A 25628-nucleotide genomic window follows, 5' to 3' on the forward strand; every position below is an offset into this window, starting at 1 on the left:
GATCTTCAAATTTTGTCTTCTAATGCTTCCAGGCCTGCCCAGTGAGGAATGTTCGTGCACAATGCAGAAACATTTGGGGTGCAAAGTAACCACCCTGCCTCTAGCTGCATCTCAGAAATAATTTTAAGGAATTCCGTAGTGTCTTGGATATGGACCCTAACCCATTTCAGAAGTGGTTTAAGATACTGTGTCAGAAACTGAGATAATGGCCATTGGTTCATAATATTGACACAACTCTGACAGAACAATGGGCTTTGGCTCAACAAAGAGCTTCCATGGGTTTTGTGGAAATTTTATCCTCTCGTTATAAGAGAACTATTGATAAGAATATGTCAGAAATCACCCAAATGTGTGCGGACATTTAGAAATTTGAAGGACAAGAATCCTATAACACTGGCCTTAGGAAACTTAACCTGGATCTTTTAACCCTGGAGCAGCAATTGAAAGTCAGGAAAATGAGAACGTTCCACAGGGATCTACCTGACTATGAGGGTGGGAATCCCTTTTCCAGCAATAATCACGTTAGATTCGAACAAACACATAGGAAGGTGGTTAAAAGGAAGAGACCAAGGTCCATTTTAAAGAAGCTTTCCTCATCCAGCTATGATACTTCTGGTGAGGAGTCCTTGTCAGGGTTAGAGCCTGATGCACAGTATGCCCCAGATTCCCCAGCCTCTAAATGAAGCAATACACAGATCCCTTTAGGGGCAAGCAAAGGGGAGGGGGGGGCAGGAAACATCACAAATTTGGACAATATGGAAGGGGTGTTGAAACTGATGGTGCAGAAATAGAACATAACAATGTACTAAATATTTCATCCACCCCTCTGTCACTCACCCAAGTTAAAATTTTATACCTGGCTTTTGTGTGTCTGAAGATACATTTGCACAAGATATTACCTCATTTTATAGATTACTTAACATGAGATTATTTTTACAGACCGCACCTAATCCTGAATCGCAGGATGGTTTCAGATACCACAAATCTAATTTTATGCCACCAGTGCATCATAATGTGTTAATGTTTCAGAATTGTATTCTCAAAAATCTGCATTTTCACTTTAGGGAGTTCTGTGCCAAATCAAACAATCTCTCAAAGATCGAAATGGATGCTATCCATGAAGTAGAAACTAACCATGATTTGGCAATATTATCTGCGGACAAGGGTGGGGCAGTAATGATGCAGGATTGGAACCAGTACAACACAGAAGCTGTGAGACAGCTTACTGACAGTTGTTACTATACTCACATGACATTGGACCCAACTTCTGGGTTGAAGAAACAAATTGATGAGTTGTTGGCATCCGTCAAGAACGAGGGAATCATTACGGACAATACACTACATCACCTTACGGTGCCCGACTCTTCCAGTCAGTATATATATTTTCTACCCAAAATACATAAGAATTTGGAAAATCCACCTGGTAGACCTATAGTTTCAGGTAGGGGCTCTATCACTGAACCATTATCTCCGTTTTTGACACAGTATCTTAAACCACTTCTGAAATGTGTTAGGGCCCGTATCCAAAACACTGCGGAATTCCTTAGTTATGTCTGAGATGCAGCTTGAGCCAGGGTGGTTACTTTGCACCCTAGATGTTTCTGCATTTTATACTAACATTCCTCCCTGGGCGAGCATGGAAGCATTAGAATACTGGTTATGTAAGTCAGAATTGTACCAACTGGGTTTCAATACTTTTTTTAATTTGCCTTGCGGAACACATTCTAACTAAGAATGTGAGATGTTCTTCATGTTTCACTGTTGCAGTCATCACATTTGGGTTATCTGCCTGCAGGTAGCCCTCAGCCGGCCTGAATACCAGAGTCATGGATTCCTGCGTTGGATGCTGTCTCTTCTTCCATGACGTCATGTCGTCAGGGGTATAAAACATGCAGCCGACACCATTACATCAGTCTTGTGGCTTACGAGGTTATATTCTCTTGTAGTTGATCCATTCTATCATTAGTGACATCAATGGAAAAAGTGGTGGAAATGTTCTGCTCCAGCGCAGTGATGTCATCTCTCAGATCATATTCCATAGGCATAAAGTAATCCACAAGTAGTTGTATGTATTGGAAGCTAAAACGCAGATTTAATTCTTGCCATCTTTTAAGCAGGTCTGGGTATGCCTCCCCATAACTAGGCATATTCAAGACTCTCGGACCCTGTGAAATTACTTTATGTTGAAGAGAGGCTTGAAAGTGAAGACACTGCCATTGCCGTCTCTTATATTTGTAAAGCTTATTCTCAAGTTCACGATAATGTTTCAAGAAGTCTGGTAATTGATTGCTATCAGTATATTCATTATCAACACCACTCACAGAATATAGTTCCAAAAGTGGATTCTCTTGCACATTGAGAATGCGTAAAAAACATTCATTGCTGCCTCGTGGCAAATCTTGTTGGATAACTGAATCCATAAAAAGTTGTTGGGGTGCCCTTTGCACCGAATAAGAAGAAACGGAAATAAATAAAAAACAGCTTTAGGGTACAGTGAGGTGCAGAAAAAAATAATATATATCAAAAAACAATAACTGCAGCCAAACTTACACAAACCAACAGCGTTTATTAAATAAATGAAAACTGAAAAAAGGGGTAAGTACTTTCACGATAGTTAATATCGCTTCATCAGACACTAAATGTAACTGCATTTTGACTTAAATAACAAGTCAGCTGATGGAAACAATAAGCACAAACTGAACATTTTAAAGATACATATACATAAATAGTGCTAAAACAGTAAAACTATAAGTTAGGAATGAAAACCTTTCACTAAAACTTTATGAAAACCATATTACATAAAGAGATAAAAATCTGTAAATACATAGTACTAAACAGTAACTACTAAAGAGTGGCATTTCAAAAAAATATATACACACATTAGCCCAATCTTAATGCTTGAGGCGAAGTGACTTCAAAAAAGGTTTCAAAGATGTTGTCCCATTTAAACCCGTAGGTTTCTCAGCATTCAATATGAGAATCCATCTCTGCTCTTCACTTTCAGTATGGTTTTCAATATCTCCTCTCCGTATATATTCCAGTTATTTTAATGAGTATGTTTCTGTCATTAAAAAGCACTGGAATATTTTGCAGGTAGTACCAGGACTACTCGACAAGATTGGAGATGCACCTTCCTTCTCTTTTAGAAACAAGTGTTTGAAACAACACCTATGCAACAAAATGACTGTTAATAGACCATTTCTTTCTTCACGCATTTTACCATTAGTGGTACCTGTTATGCTGGCTGTCGTACCACCAATGTGGTCTGTTTTTCTTTTTGCCAGATCTGCCATGCCTTTTATGTGGGCAAAACCAATAGAATGCTGAAGGACAGGATCCTTGAACATAGAAGGGATATCATTAACCAGAAAGACAGTAGTGGCCTAGCTCAACACATGAGACAGACTGACCATACACACACATTTAAATTTTTGGTTATCCAAGTTGTACACCCCAATATACGGGGAGGCGATATTGAAAACCATACTGAAAGTGAAGAGCAGAGATCGGTTCTCATATTGAATACTGAGAAACCTCCGGGTTTAAATGGGACAACGTCTTTGAAACCTTTTTTGAAGTCACGTCGCCTCAAGCATTAAGATTGGGCTAATGTGTGTGTATATATATATATTTTTGAAATGTTAGTTTATGCTAACCTTGTCATGTTGGGATGGGAACTTGAACATATCTTTAAGAGCCATTTTTACTCAGACATTTTGTTATACAACAGGTACCTGGACGCTATTTTTATTTTATGGAAGGGTGCCCTGGCACAATCCCACATTTTATGGAATATTTGAATAACATTACTTGTTTTTTCAAGTTTACATATCATTGTGACCCACTGGAGATTAGTTATTTGGATACCCTGATTATTAAGGACTCTGGGTTCAGGTCCAAAATATTTTGTAAACGCACTTTCTGTAATTCCTATCTTCATTTCAAAAGCCACCATCCTTTTTTCCAGAAAAAGGGTATCATTAAAGGACAGGCTATTAGAATAGCTAGGATTGCATACCATAAGGAAGATTTAAAGAATGAACTGGATACCCTATTAAACATGTTTTTAGAGCGAGGTTATCTGACCCTATTGGTTCAAGACATCTTGCAGGATATATATAATGGGTGGGGGGAATTGGAATTCATAAATTCCAACACCCTGGATCAACTAATCCATTGTCCCACCAGGGGCTCCAGTATCCTAGACCTGGTCATTACCAACATGGGAGATAGATGCTCCACACCAGTGGTCACCCCCTCATTGGTCAGGTCTGACCATAAGCAAATCACCCTTGACATCCACATCCCACCCCCACCCTTCAGTAAGGAAACCTCCTTAAAAAACTTCTCCAAAGCCAACTTCATGCTACTGAAGTCAGAAGTGACAAACTTCACGACACCCATACAGACAGGATATGAAAGTTTGACTGCAGAATCCTACACTAAGGCACTGTATGAGCACATCCACTCGTGCATGAATTGTGCCATCCCAAATAGAACCAAGATGCTGTTCTCCAAAAAAGGAAGCCACTCTGGTGGTCCCCTGCTATAAACAAACTATACAACAGAAGGAAGAAACTGTTGCAGAAAAGAGGAAAATCCCAGGATGCAAAAAACTCCCTCACCAGCCTCAGTAAGAAGCTGAGATCCCTCATAAAATCCTCAAAAGATAGTTATGAAAATAAAATTGCCAGAGATTCCAAAGACAACCACAAGGCATTCTATAGTTATGTTAATAATCTAAATGACAATGCTCAGATCTGCTCTGAGCTACAACAGAATGGCATTAAATATACTGATCCCAATGATATTGCCAATATCCTGGCAGATCAATTTAGTGCCAACTTCACCCCTCTCTCATCCCCTAAAGGGCCCATCTCAACACCAAAAGGTTGCAAAATTCCAGTAATCACGGCCACACAGGTAGAAACCGCACTCTCCAAAGCTAAGAATACAGCATCCATGGGACCAGATGACATCCCAGGCTGTGTACTACATGAACTACAAAATGAACTGGCACCTCACCTAAGTGTCATGTTTAATCATAGCCTCACCTCAGGCTTCATGTCCACTGAGTGGCCTCAGCTTTCGACATTTATCCCAGCTCCACAAGGGAGGATCCGCCTTGATCCTGGGAACTACCAGTCCCATCAGTTTCTGCCCCTGACAAGCCTGATCTGCCAAAGGGCATGGAGACGCATTATCATGGAACTTATAAACAATTAGACATTGGCAACCTTCATCTCCTAACATTGGACCCCACCCAGTTTGGGTTTGTAAGCGATTACTTCAGCGACTTCAGCCACTTTTACTATGATCGCTGGAACTATTTGTAGGCCATTTCACCGCCTTCAGAGAGAGATCAACAAAGAACTGGGTGAAAACTGTGTGATCCTCTGCTGCGGTATCAGGAAAGATTAACTCCCAGCTGGCTACTCCTGAATTTACTGCCTAAAGAACTGGGTGAAACTGGTACAGGATCCTTCTGCCGCGGGGTATCAGAAAGATTAACTCCCAGCTGGCTACCCCGGAATTCCCTATTGCCAATTCCTCCATGCGGTTTATCTCTTGCAGCCGATGGAGCGAGAAGGGCCGCCGCAGGCACAGGTGTTGCATTGAGACGCCATGCCTGGATGCTTACTCTCAGTAATTTTGCTGATCCCTTCTCCAAGGCCCTTCACCAACACCCCTTTGATGGTTCATAAATTGTTTGGACCTCAGGTGAAGAATACTCACCAGGTGCGAAAGCAAGACGGGTAAGACTCTCTGCCATGGGAGTCCATTTTTCCACACCATCTAGACCATACCCCAATGGTCAGAAGGGCGGGCATGTGGTTCCAGAACCACAGGAGCTCTACCACCGCGACGCAGAAATTCCCTAGAGGCGGGTGGGGACAACAATAGATGCCGCCCAGGGGCAGAGGGGTCCACAGAACTGCCATGGAGTTCATTTTTTTCACACCATCTAGACCATACCCCAATGGTCAGAGCAGGAAAGATGGGTCTCAGAAACTGGCTGGTGGGAGCTCCAGCGCCCCACCAAGACGGGCAGGAAATTCCCTGAGGCGGGTGGGGACAACACAGATGCCTAGGGGCAGAGGGGTCCATAGAACTAGGTTCCAGGGAGTCCTTCCCTCGACCAACTCTTTCAGCATCCCTTGAGAAGCTGCCCAACTGTCCACCTTCTCGAGGCAGTCGGGGAAGATTATCTCTCATACCCGAAGCCTGGCAATCCCTCTCTCAAGACAAATGGGTACAGTTGATTATATCCGAGGGTTACAAAATCCCTTCATTTCTCCAAACTGTTCGCTACATCCTCCCAGACGCATTCACCTGGACAAAGGGGTCAGGCACAGCTGGAAATAGAAAAAGCTGTTAAAAAAAGAGTCATCCAGGCAGTCCCAGCAGACCAGCTTAGAACCGAATCTACTCCAGGTTCTTTTGGCAACGTAAAAGACAGGAGACTGGAGAACCATTTTGGATCTCAGCAGACTGGAACAGTCTCTGTACAGAAGACAAAATTTTGATGGTAACGTACAGAGTCCATTCTGCCCCTTCTTGGCAGAGACAACTGGATGTGCTCTAGGACCTACAGGACACGACACCATCACATAAAGATACACAGGTGCTCCAGGAGGTTTCCTCCGCCAGCTGGGAGCCAGTCATTACCAATTCAGAGCCCTTGCCCTTGTCTCACCACAGCACTCGGTGTTCACCAAATGTTTGGTAGTGGTCACGCTCACCTGGAGACAAAAAGGATTCCAGGTGTTTCCATACTTTGTATCTAATTGGTCTATCACCGCTACCACCAAGCAGCATCTTTATCATAACCAGGATTACACCATTCCCATTTGCAACAGGTTAGGGTATTTCCATAAATTCTTGCAAAATCCTTCTTGTCACTCTTTTGTCAATGTATAAACTTCATAGGCTCGCGTGGTTAGCAACACTCACAGAAATGTGTTCGCAACTTTAACACCTCAGAGAGTGATAGATATATTTACAGAATGTCCACCTTCTGATTCAGTCCAACAATGTTCAAGCCAAGTTAGTACTGAAACATTTGGACTCATGCAGCGCGATTCCTTCTTCCCTTTAGCCCGCTTTCATATGAGAGAATTCTTCAGTGGATGTCTTTCTTTCTCTCAGTGGTCCTGCCAACAACTTCCTATGACACACAACATATTGATAACCTCGACTTGCAAGAAACACCGCCTGGTGGATAGTCTCCTCAGCTTCTTCTAGGGCAGACCTTTTGTTATTCCTCCAGTTGCCACGGTGACAACGGATGCCTCCCTGATCGCGGGTGGGGGCATTATCAGGGCAGGACTGTCCAGGCACGCGGACAGAATGTCCACCTTCTGATTCAGTCCAACAATGTTCAAGCCGCGTTAGTACTGAAAATATTTGGACTCATGGTGCCATGTATTCCTCTTCTTCCCTTAGCCCGCTATATGAGAATTCTTCAGTGGATGCTTTCTCAGTGGTCCTGCCAACAACTTCCTATGACACACAACATATTGATAACTCACTGCAAGAAACACTCGCCTGGTGGATAGTCTCCCTCAGCTTCTTCAGGGCAGACCCTTTGTTATTCCCCTCCAGTTGCCACGGTGATAACGGATGCCTCCCTCGATCGGGTGGGTGGGGGCATCAGGGCAGGATTCAGGCACGTGTGGCAACAATTAGAATGCCACCTGCACATAAATGTCTCTTGTGAGATGAGAGCAGTGCTTTATCGCTATGCAGCCTTCAGGACTCTTCCCACGGGCACTATAGCAGTTCCTTTAAACGGACAATATGTCTGTAGTGTGGTATATAAACAAGCAGGGCGGAACAAGTCCTACCCTATGTTTTAGAAGCACTCAGATCTCTTTGGCAGTGGGTGATCTCCCAACCCAACGTTTCTTGATAGCAACGCACATCCCCGGGAGATCCAACGTCATAGCGGATAGATTAATAGATTAAGAACAATTCTCATGCCTCACGAGTGGTCTCTTAAATCAAGCGTAGTAGAGAGAATTTTCCAGAGTGGGCCAGCCTTTGCTGCGACCTTTTGCAACACCTCAAACAGCAAGTGCCTCGGGATTTCACTCTTCCCCTACCAGGCCAATTTAGGGACTTAGTCCAAGATTGGCCTGGGGTCTTCTATACGCTTTTTCCCCTTTTCCGCTGATTCCAAAGTTAATTCAGAAAGCAACCGCATTGAGATCCAAAATGATCCACATTGCTCTCATTGGCCTCGACGGGCATGGTTTCCGCTCCTCTGCACCAATACCTTCTGGAACAGCCCTGGCATCTGGAACCATTTCAGATCTTTGACCCATCTAACGGGCAAGCTGCACCAGTCTCTTCAGTCCTCAACCTCACAGCTTGGTTGCCCACTTCCAACCATAGCCAGGCTTCCCTCATTTCTCTTCCTGTCCGCGATATTGATTCTTGCCTCCCATAAGTCTAATACCAGGAAGACTTATGCGAAAGCAAATGGAAGCTGCCTCCATTTGGGCACAAGCTAGGTCCTTAGACCTTTTAATGCTCCAATTCACAAAGTTCGTGGATTTTCTGGCAGGAAGAGCTTTTTCATGCAGGTTCATCGGCAGCCACTTCATCAGAGTTCAACTAGCCGCCATTGCCAATTTCCATGTAGGACTTTCGGAAACCAGTATTATGTCTCATAAACTCTGCAAAGCCTTCCTCAAGGGCATTTTCTTTACCTGCATTCCTCCCATTAAGGATCCTCCTCCACAATGGGACCCTGAATCTAGTGTTATCTTCTACTCAATTCTTCCTTCCTTGAGCCTGCAGCTTGTTCTCTCAAGCTCCTCTCTTGGAAGACTTGCTCTAGTGGCTATAACTTCTGCCGGGCAGAGTGTCGGAGCTTCAAGCCTTGTCCAATTGCTCCTTTATTTGGTCTTTTCATAAAGACAGAGTAGCTCAGAACAAACCCTTCCTTTCTCACCTAAAGTTTCTTCTGAATAAAATCTGAATCACACTATTCACTCTGTCAGTTTCTTCCTAAATTATTCAAACTGGGCTGAAACAGAAACTACATTCCTTGATGTTCATTGCCAATTGCGTTATGCATTATCTAGACAGAACAAACACAATTCAGGAAGTCAAGTCAGAACAACTCTTCCTTTCTATTGACGGGAGGAAAGGACTTCCAGTTTCAAAGGTGCACCCTTTCCAGATGGTTAGCTTCCATCATTACCTTTGTCTACGAGTTGAGACATAAACAACTTCCTTCAAAACCTAAGGCTCCATTCAGTCAGGGCGCTATTGACTTCAAATAGCCTTTCGCTAGCAAGGTTACCTTTTAGATGCCATTTTGTGCAGCAGCTTACTTGGGCTTCAACGCACCTTTATTACCCATTACAAACTGGATATAGCCTCCAGAAATAGAGCTGACTTTGGTTCCACTGTACTCAGGAGAGTCTGTTCCTGCTGAGCCACCCAGGACCATATGCTAGGGACGCTGTCCCATCCAGCAAGAATGAAGGCGAATGACAACTTAACATTAAGAAGTTATGTACCTACCATAACGCTCCATGTTAGTTGTCTTCTTCTTCTTAAGTGCCCCTCCCTCCTGCCCCCTACCTAGACAGACTTGAAGGTTCTGGTGATCCTTCTATTTCATGATGTTGCCCCTTTTCCAGGTTCCCATATCATGACTACTATTGCCAGGGAGACTGTTTATATATATATATATATATATATATATATATATATATATATATATATATATATACACATTGTTTTTTTGTTGGTAACAAAAACAACAAAAAAAATTCTATGCTATGTGTTAGCTGCCAAACGAGATCTGGGGAGTTAGCGCATGGTATTGTGGGATATAGGCTGCCTCGAAGCCGTGTAAAAAAAATAGCTCTGAGCTGCCAGTATAGGCCGAAGTCGAGCTGAGGATCGGCTCCAAACCCATCCAGCAAGAAAGAAGGCGAAGAAGACAACTAATATGGAACGCTATGGTAGGTACATAACTTTATTTTTTACTCAGATTTTGTTATACAAATAGGTACCCGACATATTTTATTTTTTATGAAGAGTGCCCTGGCACAATCCCACATTTTATGGAATATTTGAATAATATTACTTGTTTTTTTTTCAAGTTTATATCATTCAGACATTTTGTTATACAAATAGGTACCTGGACGATATTTTTATTTTATGGAAGAGTGCCCTGGCACAATCCCACATTTTATGGAATATTTGAATAACATTACTTGTTTTTTTCAAGTTTACATATCATTGTGACCCACTGGAGATTAGTTATTTGGATACCCTGATTATTAAGGACTCTGATGGGTACAGGTCCAAAATATTTTGTAAACGCACTTTCTGTAATTCCTATCCTCATTTCAAAAACCACCATCCTTTTTTCCAGAAAAATGGTATCATTAAAGGACAGGCTATTAGAATAGCTAGGATTGCATACCATAAGGAAGATTTAAAGAGTGAACTGGATACCCTATTAAACATATTTTTATAATATTGTGGGAAGAAATGTCCAGGGAATTGTTATGGCTTGTATAGGCCCTTGGGCCGATAGACTAGTACCAACCTATGAACCTATAAACTGTTATTAGGTAAAAAGATTGATGTAAATACACACACCACATATCTTAATCATGGAATGGGCAACCCTTGTAATTTTACACAAGCTTGCGTGATTCAATATAGCCCCCATTATAGATATATTCAAAATATTTTATGCAAGAACTGGAATATCTTCAGAGCTGGGGCAAGATGTTTATAAAATGTTGGGTGATAAACCTACCTTTTCTACCAAAGTTGGCAGGAATATTAAAAATATCCTCGAAGGTAATCCAGTAGTTATAAAGAACAATGGGAACAAGGGTATCATGGCATGCAAGTTTATAGTACAGGAACCTTCAGTTGTACTAACCAGTTATGCGGAAACAGAAGTTTTTTCAGGAAAGGGAACTTTGCCACCAAAAGGATAGTCTACTTGGCTAAGTGCAATACTTGTGCCAGCTTTTATGTTGGCAAAACAGAGAGAGCATTTAAGTTAAGGATTTACAACATCTTTATGATATCAGGACTATGAAGGCAACCAATGCACACTATAGACACAGTAAGGTGTGTGAAAATTATATAGGGTATAGTTTTGGCATCGTTGATGAGATATCTAATGATGTGGGGGGGGGACTGGAAAAATATTTTGAATAAAAAAGAAAGTGATGTGGCAACTACGTCTGGCTTCTAATATATATCCCGGGCTTAATGATTGCATCTCTATTGCACCAGCCTTGAAAGAAAAAGCAGCCAAAATTTAATTTCCATGTGTACTTTTTGGTGATTTTGGGATTTATACAGTAGTTCTTATTATTGAAAATGATTGGTAAAAGAATATTTATGTAAAATTTAACATCAATACTAGGTATCTTCATTACATGGATTTTAATTATGTAGATTTTTGTGCAATTTTTTATTTGTGCGTATTTTAGGCATTTTTATTCCTATTTTAGAGAAATAAAGGGATATTTATATATACATATTTTTATAACAGAATGGACTTGTTGCAGTATGAAGTAGTTTAAATGTATGATTTTTTTATACAAATTAACGCCATTTTTTAGATTGGCACAATTAATCAATTTATTCAAGTGCTGAGTTTGATTGGATGAATGTTTACCCAACCCGGTGTGTTCACTGGCTATTTTAAATCTGTTCCTTTTATATTTCACTGTTCTGATGAAGTCAGACTTCTTTTGATGAAAGCGCTTAATTACATGTTGGTTCTATGTCCGAATAAAAGTGTTTCATGGGATTTGAGACTGGTGTCTTCATTTTGCTGCTGTTCATTTTGCTGCTGTTATTTTTGGTTACGACTTAAGCAGAAATCTCATGGACCCACATGAATGGAAACTGGAACCAAAAATATTCAACCTCTTGAGGAACAAATGGGGGACTCCAGAGATAGACCTCTTTGTCTCCCCTCAGAACTACCAATTGGACAAATTCTGTACAAGGACTCCCCACACTCAAGCTTCGAAAGTGGATGTCCTGTCCTTTACCTGGGAAAACCTCTCAGTTTATGCCTTTCCCCCTCTGCCTTTCCTCTCGAAGGTTCTGCTAAAGATCAAACAGGACAAGCCAAGGACAATACTGATTGTGCCAGACTGGCCATGCCAGCACTGGTACCCCCTCTTGTGCAGTATGACACTGCTGGAACCATGGCATCTGCCTCAGACCCCTTCCCTACTGTCCCAGCAGGAGGGCCAGATTCTGCACCCTCAGCTTCAAACCATGAACCTTGCAGCCTGGCTAATTCCTTGAGCTCCCCAGTAGCACCCCTCAGTAAGCAGGTGCTAGATGTCGTTTTGAAGGCCAGGAGGCCTAGTACTAGAAAATCCTATTCTGAAAAGTGGAAAAGATACTGTTCCTGGAGCCAGACTCAGGGAATGGGCCCAGCTTACCTCATATTCTTCATTACTTAACAGAAATGCTCCACAAGGGCCTATCCTTCTCGTCAATTAAAATTCATGCCTCTTCTCTCCCCCTCTGCTAAAACAATTCCTTAGAGGGGCCAAAAACTTAAGACCCCCCCAGGAGTGCCCCTACTCCAGCCTGGGACCTTAACTTTTTGTATTGGAAAAGCTCACTCTACCTCCTTTTGATCCAGCTGCAACAGCAGAGTTGAAATTCCTTTCTTTGAAAACAGCATTCCTTCTAGACATCACTTCAGCAAGAAGCGTGTCTGAATTACAGGCCCTCATGGCAGTGGAGCCCTTCATTATCTTCCATGCAGACAGGGTTTCCCCCAGGACCAATCCTTCCTTTATGCCCAAGGTGGTGTCTAGTGTGGCCCTTAATCAGTCCATTTACTTGCCTACTTTCTCCCCTAATCCACAAAACAAAGGAGAATGAATACTGCACTCTGGACATGCACAGACAACTTAGATTCTATTTGGACAGGACTAAGCCTCTCAGAAAATCTGACCAGCTGCTAGTTGGCTTTGCTGCAGGGGCAGAGGGGAAGGCCATTTCAAAGCAAACCATTTCCAAATGGATAGCCCATTGCATTTATGCATTTATTTCTGTTACAAGCACCATGGAATACCTACCCCACAGGGGATAAGGTCACATTCCACCAGGGCTGCATCCACCTCTGCAGCTTTTCTCAGAGGAGTTCCTACCAGTGATATCATAGAAGCTGCTACCTGGAGCTTAGTACATACCTTCAACAAGCATTACCACATGCCTCTTTTTTCTAAATCCAGAGCTGGGTTTGCTACTGCAGTTTTGCAGGGCTTAATAGCTGGTCCTAATGCTCTCTTACTTCCTCTTCCCTTCCTTAGCTTTGGGAATCAACCCAAATGTGATGACTGCAACAGTGAAACACGAAGAACATAGTACAGTTGTGTACACTTACCATAAATGTAGATGTTCGAGTATATTCACTGTTGCAGTCCTGGTTACCCTCCCTCCAGCCCCCCTGACGCCTCTTGGCTCTACCTTTCCTTTTTGTTTGGTATATTTAAGCTTTCTGGTGTATTTGCTTTTTGTGGGAGGTGTACCATAGCATGTAATTGCTTCCCATTGTGGGTGCACCTGACATCTGGGTCAAGAAAAACTGATGTAATGGTGTCGGCTGCATGTTTTATACCCCTGACAACCTGACGTCATGGAAGAAGAGGCAGCATCTGATGCAGGAATCCAAGACTCTGGTATTCAGGCCGGCTGAGGGCTACCTGCATGCAGATAAGCCAAGTGTGATGACTGCAACAGTGAATACAGTGAAACATCTACATTTATGGTAAGTGTACACAACTGTACTTTATAACCCCCTTGTACTCAATTATGGGCCGGACAAGTGCCAAATTTAACGTCCCATTCAGTATGTCTTGTACTAAACACCTACAGCAATTACAGAGACCCCAGAGGTTTCTTACAAAGAAGATCACGGGCCTCCAGCATGTAACTTACATGGACTGACTAAAATCCCTGTCACTATACTCAGTATTGTATAGACTTCTTAGGGGAGACTTGTGCCTGGCCTATAGAGCAACCCATGACCCAAACTTAAGGAACTTACTGCATATCCATAAGACAAATGTCTAGGCTACCCATTCTAGGGACTTAAATGCTGGAGGGACAGATTTATCTCCCAGTGACTGCCACGTCTTTGGAACAGGCTACCAGTTCATTTGAAACAGAGCACCTCTATGACACTGTTCAAGAGGAACCTGGATGAATGGATGGGACACCGTGAATTCTTACCAAGGATAGTGCCCACAACCCTCCTGGGACATGGGCAGTCATCATTAAATGCAATCTTGGATATTGATTACTATCTGTACGGTATTACATTGGGTTGAAACGGCTAGGCTTAAAATGACCTCCAGGTTGATTGCCTAGTAATCTTCTATGATCCTATGAGAAAGAGCCATTGAAAAAGTTACGACTGTCATTTCTACCTGTTGAAATAGAAGAATTATTCATTGCAGAGACTTAATGTCTGAAACATTTCAGCTGTTAATTAGCAGCAGGTTGAAAAGCAGATTGACTTCTTGAGCTTACTAGCCGATGCCTGTAAATCAAGAAAAGTACAGGACATGCTAAAAAGAAATCAACAGAGACAGAAATACTGCTATGGTAGAAACTACAAAAGACTACCAGATTTTTTTGGATTCCTTTTGGCTGTTGCAGTTGACCTTTAGCTGCCTCATGCTTCTCTTGTCATTCACCAGGTCTGCTGGAGCGGCCTTACCACCCCTGGGCTGTACGCAACTTTAGTTTAAGGCTGGTGAGAAGATCAGAAGTGCTGCTGCAGTGGCATATCAGTGCCAGGGTATGATTTGTTATGCCCTAAACACCACTTCCCCATGCACATTTATTGAATGTCTATGGGTGGACATACACTGTAGGTGTGCTGGTGCGGCATTCCAATTCAGCAGTGACTCAGCCTATCTTCCCATTCTGTTCCTCCTTAGGACCACATACCTCTGTGTGTCTCCATTCCCAGTCAGGCATTGACCATAAGTTGTGGGCAACTGCACACCATCCTCCCCAGGATGGGCATGCTTTTCCTTTCCTGCCTGTCAGGTGCCCAAGCCACAAATCAAACCTGGATTACCTGGCCTTAGGACTTTATACCCCCTATGAAATGGCCCTAGCTAAAAGACTACCACATTTACAAATCAGAAATTTAAGTAAGAATTCATATGTCATGGAAAAGTCTATATTCTGAAGCTGAAGTAGTTGGAAAATCAGTTTGTATCAGTGTACTGTATTAATTTTAATGAAATTCAAAGCTGTGTAATAGAGTTTAAAGCATATGTATATGACAAATACATCAAAATGAAAGTTCCATGAGGATGGGCAATCACGAGTGTTGTACATAGTCTTGTCACATGAAAAATATGTGAAAACTGTGATGATCAGAGAAAGATTCTTGAAGTTATCGCTCTGTGAAGTTCTCAGATGTTCAGAATAAGTAGTGTTAAATGTTCTCAATTGAAAGAACCATTTAAGAAACCATGTAGCTGCATGAACTGTTTGAGAATTAAAATAATTGTATGGATGCAGTTATTTGTAATATGTTTGTGCTCAAAATTTTTTATTCAGTAGTATAGTGTTAAAGCTAGTTTTAAAATGATCATTTTCATGTAATGCATGTTGCCCCATGGAGATGCACTGTTGGATTAAAAAAAAAAAAAGAATGTTAGATATGAGGTATGCAAGATGCAAATCAGTGTGACTATCTCATACATTTGACATACCCTGGCCTTTAGATGTTTTAGGTGGCATATATACTTAAGTGAGGTTAGACTACGTGTCCTGCTTCTCTGTCTTATCTAATGGCTGTCCACCTACTACACATTACATTTGAACCTTGTTCAAGTGGAGATGTTAAAAACTTGGAACTTCTGCAGTGTGCTTAAACCTTTACTTCTGTACAGGACGCACTGATCAGGGCAAAAGATGTGTGATTCTTTAAATGTGGCAGTTTTAGATTTTTAGAAGAGCTAAGCAAGAACAAATGGATGAATTATTTTATTTTGTGTTTTACATTTCAGATAGTAGCTTTTCTTTTTTCATTTGTGCTCATTTATTGTTTTTGTAACATGTTACTTAGACACTTTAAAATACCAGGTATTCTCAAAGATCAGCTGTTAAGGTGAGGGCATGCACATCAGTTGCCCTAGAACCTCTAGAGTTTAGGTGGATGTAAATTTTGTTAAATCGCTGGTAACAAATCAGTCATTTTCCTTAAGAATCTGTGCTGAGTTTTTTAATTCCATAAGCAGAAACTGTGATATCAAGGCTGAAATTTAGAATCCTCTACTGTTGTTTCTTATGATGAACTATGTTGTTTAGGTTTTGTGTAAAAGTTGTAAAGGGACTGAAAATTGAGCAACTTTCTGTGATGCAGTTATCAAATCAAAATAAGGCTGGATTGGAAATGAAATTTTAGACTGAATTTACTATATATTCAGTTAATCTTTCTTCCTTTTCTTTTTTAAAGAATGATGTTCAGTTTGGTGTAAATTTAGATGTTACAAGCTATAGTGGTGGAAAAAGAGAGACCCACAATCCTCCTGGAAGGGCGTTGCCTCTTGTCGTGTGGGACTATTACAAGGTATGTTTTTGTTACTTCTGCAAATTTGTTTACTCTTTCTGTGTTTATACTGCTGTAGCAGAGCAATGTACAGCTGTGTAACACAGCTGTATATTGCAAGGTTATGGGACATGCTCATTGTAATGTCCACTGTTGTACTTCTGACCCTTTGTATTTTTGTAGGCAGATGCAATACCTTTCAACATCTTTAAATTCTGGACAAAGCCAAAATTAATGAGGGGAAAAAGGCCCAAGATCAAAAACAGTTTTTAAATATTACTGTAGTAGTTTTTCAGAAAATGAAAATTTGTACAAGGGACAGGGCAAAAATATGAGACCCACTCTTGGCTGAGTGGACTCCATCCCATTCAAACGCCAGACTTTGGGGATATAAAGGGATGTTAGAGCCATCCTTCCATCTTGCAATATTTCAGTGAACAGCCTAAGCCTCAGATGCATAGTCTGTCCATTGATTTTGTTGGCTGACAGATTTACATATAAGTAGCTTATCAGGGAAGAATTCTTGTATTCATTGTAATTTACTTTAGGTTAATTGATGGAGTAGCAAAGAGCCTTCCTTCCCTCAGACAAGTTTCTTTTTCAGTTCTAGTACTTCAAGACAGTGACTGAGCAGAATCAGATGTCAGCAGGAGAGGTTCTCAGGCTGTTGGGCTCACAAACTGCATGTGATGCACTTGCAGTGGTACCTTAGAAATGGGTGGTGCAAGCATGTTCAGTCCCTGCAATGGCCAATTCCACTGCTACCTTGCATCAGAAAAGAGATTTTGTGGTGGATAGACCAGGTTTACCTCAGCCCAGTGGGGCAGGGGGTACGTTTCCGACTAACTTCAGGATTTTAAGCTGTCACCACTGACTCTTCAGATTCAGCCTGGTGATCCCATGTGAGAGACTTAAGGATCCAGTGGAACTTGGGGATAGGGCTTTCAGGAGAAGACAGTTGCACTGAAGAGATTCTAGATATCAAGGAGTTCAAATGTGTATGACAGCAGAGAACCTTACGCATCCAAATGGACAGCACCACTGTGATTTAGTACATCATCAAACCTGGAGGTACTCATTTGTACTTTCTTTGCAGATTAGTTGTGCAAGCATAGAAGGTGAATCAGGAGGCAGGCATGGCCTTCAGGGTAATTGAAATCCCATCACAGAAGAATGTGTTGCAAAGCAGCTGAGCAGAAAGTACAGTGTTGTAAAATCTTACCATAACAGTAGAGGTCCTTTTTCTCTTCACTGTTGCAGTATTCTTCACAAACTGGATTCCTTGCCATGGGTAGCCCAACATCTAGCCATTATACCAAAGCCTTAGCTTAGGATTTATAGATGATGTACATCACGCTTATGCTCCCTGTTTAAGGCGTAGGGCATATAGGTGACGTACATACGTCAGAAGTGAATAGCTCCAGGAGGAACAGTCCTAGGAAGTAAGAGGAGTATGTGTATCTAGAAGGAGAAAGAAATGTAGAGTAGAGCAGAAGAGGGAGGAGGGAAGAAGTGATTACTGCAACAGTGAAGAGAAGGATATCTACTGTTAAAAGATTTTACACAACTGTACTGTGCCCTGCCAACATCTTGGATCTGGTGCTCACCAGTATGGGAGACAGCTGTAGCACCCCCACTCTGTGGTCCTCCCTGGTGAGATCTGACCACAAATCGGTCTCATTTGAAGTAACTCTCAACACCTAGCCCCACCCCAGCAGCAGCTAAACTAAAAAACTTCTCCAAAGCAGATTATAACCTATTATGGGATGGTATAAATAGCTTCACTGCACCTACTCCCTCAGATGGAACTGGCAGCTCTGCTGAGCTCTACACCAAAGCTTTATACAAACATCTGTATAACTGCTTTGACTTGGTTATGCCTGATAGGAGAAAAACAAGCTCCTCAAGGAAGTGCAGACCTGGCTGGTGGACAACTGCCATTAACAGGCTTTACTGTAAGAAGAAGAAATTGCTGTCTAAGAGTAAGAGAGAGCAAGCCCTCCTAAACTGGAAACAGTCCCTCTTCAGCTTAAACAAGCAAACACAACTTCTTGTGAAGTACTCCAAAGCAAGCTACGAGTCCAAATTAGCTTCCTCAAGAAAGGACAACCACAAGGCATTCTATAGTTATGTCTGTAACCTAAAAGGAAAGCCCCAGATTTATGCAGAACTGGTAGTTAATGATACCACATATACTGAACCTGTGGACATAGCTAACCTGTTGGCCAACAGGTGCTGTGAAAACGTCATTCCCCTGCCCCGCCACACATACCCCATGACATCCCTACAACCTGTCCCCTACCTTATATCTCTAAAGAGCAGGTTGTAAATGCACTCTCTAAGGCCAAAAACACACCATCTATGGGATCTGACAACATTCCAGGCTGCCTACTACATGGGCTCCAACATGAATTAGCAACACCATTGGGCACTCTTTTCAATCATAGTCTAAGCACCGGCTTCATACCAGCTGAATGGAAAACGGCCACCGTTATTCCCTTGCACAAAGTTGGTGCTTCTACTGTCTCCGAGAGGAACTATAGACCTATTAGCCTTACTAGCCTTAATTGCAAGGCCTTGGAGTGAAACATTATGGACCTTGTCAACAAAGATATAGGTAATCTCCAAATACTTGACTCTACTCAGTCTGGATTTGTCAAAGGGAGATCATGCCTGTTATAGCCAGTGGACTTGTTCGAAACAGTCACCAAGGCCCTGGATGAGGGGAAGTCTGTGCATACAGCCTAGCTGGACTTATTCAAGAAATTTGACAGTATCCCCCACTCAGGCATCATTGACAAACTCACCCAACTAGGCGTCAACCCTTATGTTATTAAATGGGTCACCAACTGGCTCACTGATGAAACTCATGTAGTCAAAATAGGGGAATCCACTTCCAACAGCAGACCTGTAACCAGTGATGTTCCACAGGGATTAGTCCTGGGACCTTTACTCTTTGCAATCTATTTCAACGAAGTACAAGCAAAAACTAAAGGTCTGTGGCTGACAGTTTGCTGATGACTGGAAACTGGGAGCAGTCATAGAATCTCCATATCACGTCAACATCCTATAAGAGGGTCTTACATAAACAAATGATTGGTGCCAGAGTCATGGCCTTAAACTCAGTGCAAAACAAATGTATTATTATTGCTTTTGGTTCATAGGTGTGTACTAGGCTAATGGCCCTGGAGCCTTTACAAGCCTAGCCTGTAGGATTACCTTGGCATTGTGCCACCCAACCTTAGTTCCCAGTGCTTCTGTCGAGTAGATCCACTGGAGTGATCCCTGGGGTGAATTTTCTATTTCCCATTCACTCATCAATATTTCTCTTGAAGAGGGCCAGTGAGGTGCTCTGTTTGACATGTGTGGGAAGTCTATTCCATAGTGTGGGCAGTCTCTGGGTTATGAACCTGTCCCTTCAGCATGTTCTGTTGATTGTGGTAATGAAGTTGAGGTCTCTGGAGCATGTGGTGTGGAGGGATTGGGATTTCTTTAGATGTAGCATTTCTAACAGAGCTGGGTCAGACATGGCTTTTGTAAGTCAAGCAGAGATCGCCTCTAAGTAGGTGATTTGAGACCGAAAATAGTTGGAGTTTTTTGAGTCTGTCCATATAGCACAAGTGTTTAAGGCCTAGGATCCTCTTTGTGAGGTACTTTTGCATCCTCTCCAGTTGTTGCAGGTGTCTATTGAGGTACATTGCGAATGGGGCATTGTACTCTATGATTGGCCTATTGAGGGAAGAGTAGAGGGAGACAATGACCTCTTGCTTTCTGGATGCAAAACCCTTACTAATGTGATGTGCCACATAGAAGGACTTTCTGACCACAGTAGCAATGTGGTGGTTAAAAGAGAGGTTGCCGTCAATCTTGTGTTCCCAGATCTCTTATAACGCCTTTTGTGTTCAGTGGACTACCATTGATGTGGTAATTCATGGAATTCGTGTTTTTCCCAAAGGGGATTATGACACATTTTTGGCATTGAGCTTAAAGCCATGGTTCTGACACCAGTCGTTGGTCTCATTGAGGCCTTTCTATAGGACGTCAACATCACTTGAGGAGTTAATAATAGCTCCCAACTTGCAATCGTCTGCGAACTTTGTCAGCCAGAGTCCCTTCTTTTTGGCATGGACTTCAGAAAAGTAGATACCAAACAGGAGAGGACCCAGGACCGAACCCTGTGGGACTCCACTCGTGACTGGTCGGGTGTCTGACTTGGAGTCAGCTACTTTCACACTGTGGGTTCTATCTGTGAGCCATTTTGCAACCCATCTAGTGATATAGGGGATGATGCCTAGCTTAGTGAGTTTTTTTTATGATTCCTGAGTGGGGAATGGTATCAAAGACCTTGGCCAGATCAAGGTAGGCTGTATGAACCACCTTGCTTTCATCCACAGCTCTGGTGACTGACTCAAAAAAGTCGATCAGGTTGAGCAGGCATGATCTACCCTACACAAAACTAAACTGTGTGGGATCCAGAGTTTGGAGATTCCCTATATCCTTGTTTATTACATCCATGACGATGGGTTCCATAGCTTTGCATATCAGACATCAGGGTGACAAGGTGGTGCAGCGGTAGCGTTGTCTCCTCACAGCAAGAGGTTCTCTGGTTCGATTCTTGGCTGGGGTGCCTTCTGTGTGGAGTCTGCATGCTCTCCCTACATTCGTGTGGGTTTCCTCTGGGTGCTCCGGTTTCCTCACACGTTACAAAGAGATGCATCTGGAGCGTTTCTCCCAGGGCCTCCGTTTAAAATTGGCTTTGTTCCAAGTCGGACTTTCCCAGTTAACAAATGTTAAATAAATAAATAAAAGACTCGTTAGGCTAATGGGAAGATAGTTACCAGGTCTGTAGTCGCTCCTCCTTTGTGGAGAGGGATGACTGTAGCAGTGTGTCATTCAGTAGGGACAAAGCCTGAGGTGAGGCTGTGATTGAAAAGGGCACACAGGTGAGGTGCCAGTTCACTCTGTAATTCATGTAAACACAGCCAGGGATATTGTCAGGTTCCATAGAAGCTGTATTCTTGGCCTTGGACAGTGCTCTTTTAACATGTGCAGCAGTAATACTTGGTGCCTGGCAATCTACTGGTATTGTGATTGGTCCGGGGGGGGGGTGTAAAGTTGGCACTGAATCTGTCGGACAGTATATTGGCCAATATCTGTTGGCTCTGTATAGGAGGTACCATTGTGCAGTACCTGAGAGCAAATCTGGGTATTGCCGTGGAGGTTCTTTACTTAACTATAGAAGACCTTGTGGTTGTCTTTACTATCTGCTGCAGTTCTGTTTTCGTAGCTAGATTTAGTGGATTTGATGAGGGATCTCAACTTTTTGTTGAGGCTGATAAGGGAGTTTTTCCAGTCTTGGGACTTCACCTTATTCCACATCAGTTTCCACCTCCTGTTGTAGAGTTTGTTTATGCCAGGGGACCACCAGATTGGCTTCCTTTTTTTGGAGGAGAGCGTCTTGATTCTTTTGGGTATGGCGAGATCCATACATTTGTGTACGTGTTCGTACAATGCATCGGTATATGATTTGGCGGTTATGCAACTATTATCCATTTGCGCGGGTGCTGTGAAGTTAGCCATCTCCGTTTTTAGGAGCCCAAAGTTAGGTTTGGAGAAGTTTTTCATGGTGGTTACCTTTGTGGGTGGTGGGGGGGGGGGGTGAATTTCCAAGGTGATTAGTTTGTGGTCGGATCTAACCAAGGAGGACTTGAATATTGGTGTAGAGCAACGGTCACCCATGTTAGTAATGAGCAGGTCAAGGATGTTGCTACCTCTAGTGGGGGTAAGAATGAGCTGGTTAAGGATATTGGAATTAATGAATTCCAGGAAATGTTGGGCAAGTGTATTGGTACATGAGTAGTTTTCCCAGTTATTGGAGGGGTATTTGAAGTCGCCCAGTATGAGAGTGTTAGGTTGGACACTGATATATTCCATGGTGCTTAAGAACATGGGGTGCGAGTCTTGGGACATTGTTGGGGACCTATAGCAGGCTACGACCTGAGTCGCTGTCTTACCGGATGTTAACTGCACCTGAAGTATATCTGACGTGTTATGTTGGGCTACCAGTCTAGAGGTGTGCACATCCTTTTTGAATATGGAAAGACCACCGCCTTTGGAGCTTCAGTCCAAGTTCTGGGGCCGAAAGCTGTGGAATGAGTTATAGCCTGGTAGTACAGGGGTGCTTTCTGCTGCCTTGAACCAGGTCTCTGTTACAGGACATGTCGATGTTCTCCATTTCAAAGGAGTGCTGTGAGTGAGTGTATTTTGTGATTTAAAAAGCAATGGTCCTGCTGACTACCACATCAGTAGCAACACCTTAAGTACACACTCCGTGGTGAGAGATCTTCACACACATGTTGACAGCAAACTTACCTTTGACCACCGTGTCTCCACAGTGGTAAGAAGGGCATTTTATATTGCTCTCCTCATAAGTAAGGGCATTGCGTCCAGAAAAAAAGAAGTTACTACTTCCCTATACTCTTCCCTCATCAGGCCAGTAATTGAGACAGTGCTCATTTTGGTATGTACCTTTCTAAGCACCTGCACCAATTGGAGAGACTACAAAGGTTCTTCACAAGGAAAATTCAAGGTATTCACCATCTGCTCTATGAGGATCATCTGAAATCATTGTCGCTTTATTCTGTTTCATACAGACTACTCAGAGGTGATCTGTGCCTTGCATATAAGGCGATCTCTGATCCTACGTTATTGGAAATGCTCCATATCTGAAAGTCAAATGGCAGGTTACTCGCTTTGAAGACTTTTACCTGGTATGTTACATTAATAAAACCTGCTGGAGGGACATATTTGTTTCTAAGAGGTTACCACACCTTTGGAGCAGGCTTCCACTTCATGTCAAACAGAGTACCTTGTTGGCCTTCTTCAAACACAACCTGGACAATTGGATGGGTGACCGTAAATTCACTCTGAGGGTTCCACCTTTGCCCCTCTTGGACAGGAGTAATGGGTGCTAATCATGAAAATAAGGGTAAGAACTTGGCTAGGCTCAAAAGTGCCCTAGGGCCGTTAGCTTAGTAACTTCCTATGATCCTGTGATCCTCTATCACCGTTGCAGTATTCTTCACAAAAGGTAGAGTACAAAAGCTTAAGAGGAAACTTGAGAGGAGGAAGGCCCAGAAGACTCCTCAAGAAACCCATGCAGGGTAGCTCTGGCTCTGGAAACAACATCTAATTTGTAATGCTTAGTAAAGGTGTGGGTATAGGCCCAATTTGCAGCCGTAAGGATGGAATTTGTATCCAGTCCTTTGAAAAATCACCAGAGGAAGCCACAGCACTGGTAGAATGAGCTTTTAACAGAGGCAAGAAGCTTAAGACACCGGTTCTCAAGGTACAAGGAAAGGGAAGAAAGTCTACTGCAAAGGGTTTTTGAAATGAGTGTCTGGCAAATAGAACAAAGACGTATGGTCATGAGATGCTCCTAGACAAAAAAAGACACTTATAGTGGTGGTCTTTATGGGGAATCTGTCTCCCACTTTGGCATTTTGCCTTCCTGGATGATATTAACCTTAATGAGCACAAAAAAGAAAAAGAAAAAAAAAACAACGGGGCACTTATCTGCACAGCAAACAGGCTAGGTAATCACTGGAGATCGAAAATACATTCAACTGGCAAAAGGGACACAAACAGACCAGTGAAAAAATATATATTCGGACTGGTGGCAAAGAAGTTCTGTTTATGGTAAGCCTGAATGTCACTTTTATGCCCTATGGTATGCAAGGAACATTTGAGTAATGTTCAGGCATAGCTTTTAAATGCAACAGGAAGTCTCTGGTATACTGGCTGGATGACTGGCTTCCATAGCATGGGATCCCGAAAGTTAAGAATACTGCAGCAGTGAATATAGGGACATCCAGAGGGATCTCCACAGAAAACGGAGCCTGGTTACGAGCAAGACACCAAAATAAAATCTCTTCTATTTGAACATATAGGATTTTCTGGTAGTGGGTTTCCTGGCCTCCTGCAGAACCCTAAGTATGTCCTCAAAAAGAAGGTGCCTAAAAGAGATCAAAACCCTATGTCAGTTGAACAGTGGACAAGGGAGTATGGATGCGAGACCCCTTGTCTTGTGTGAGTAGGTTCACCCTGTGAGGTAACTTGTGGTGATTGCCTTTGGTTAGGTGCAGAAGAATAGGAACCAATGCTGTCTGGGCCAAAGGGGAGTCACCAACTGGATTTTGGGGGAATATTGCTCTGTCTTGAGCAGGACCCTCGGAATGAGAAGAATGGGAGGAAAGGTGTAGAGAAACATCCCCTTCAAAAAAAAACATAGGGCATCCACCTTCTAGGCCAGAGGACTTGGGACTCTGGTGCAGAAAAGAGGAAGTTGTCTGTCCGAAGGGGAAGTAGAAAGATCTACCTGAGGAGTACCTCACTGATGGAAAATGTCCAGAAAGAGCCACCGGATACTGGACAGCTAGATAGATCCCAAACTTGAAGAGCCAGCCTGCAAAGAAGGTTTTCTTGTGTCCTCCCTTGCTTTTTGATGTACCACATTACTGTGATATTGTCTGTAAAGATTTTGAGAGGCCCTGGAAGAAAGAGAATGAAAGGCCTGAAGGGAGAAAAGGAGAGCTGTCATCTCCTTGACATTGATATGGTATGACCTCTGATGAGGAAGTCCCGGGTTGAGAGACAACTGATGAATCCATCACTGAAGCTTGAGCTTGTGGCATGTAAGAGGACGGACTAAAAAATCTAAAGGATGACAGTGTGATGGAGCCATACTGACTTTAGGAACCACTGTAGATGTTCATCGTGTTATACTGCTGCAGTCATCACACTTGGGTTATCTGCTGTCAGGCGGTCCCGCAGTCGGCCGAATCCCAAAGTCTTGGTCCGGCATCGGTTGTTGTCGCTTCTTCCCTGACATCAGTGCGACAGGGGTATAAAAGAGGCAGCCGACACTATTTTCTCCAGTCTTTCTTGCCGCGCGGTGCCCGAAGCAGAAGCAGTTCACAAGTGCCGGCCGGCCAGCTCCTGAGATTTTCGAATCGAATTTCAGCCCGAA

General features: G+C 42.7%; 1 protein-coding gene across 3 annotated transcripts in view; it reads left to right on the forward strand.

Moving 5' to 3' along the window:
* RIOX1 (ribosomal oxygenase 1) overlaps window positions 1-25628 on the forward strand; it is a 1390763-nt gene that overhangs the window by 432670 nt on the left and 932465 nt on the right. For all 3 annotated transcript variants that reach the window (XM_044059130.1, XM_044059139.1, XM_044059122.1), the window contains exon 5: window positions 16508-16621. In XM_044059130.1, coding sequence (XP_043915065.1) covers window positions 16508-16621 — 114 coding nt within the window. The remainder of the gene's footprint in view (window positions 1-16507; window positions 16622-25628) is intronic.

Source organism: Protopterus annectens, chromosome 1.part2 (assembly GCF_019279795.1).
Source record: "Protopterus annectens isolate FY-2018-M chromosome 1.part2, PAN1.0, whole genome shotgun sequence".
Taxonomy (NCBI): Eukaryota; Metazoa; Chordata; order Ceratodontiformes; family Protopteridae; genus Protopterus; species Protopterus annectens.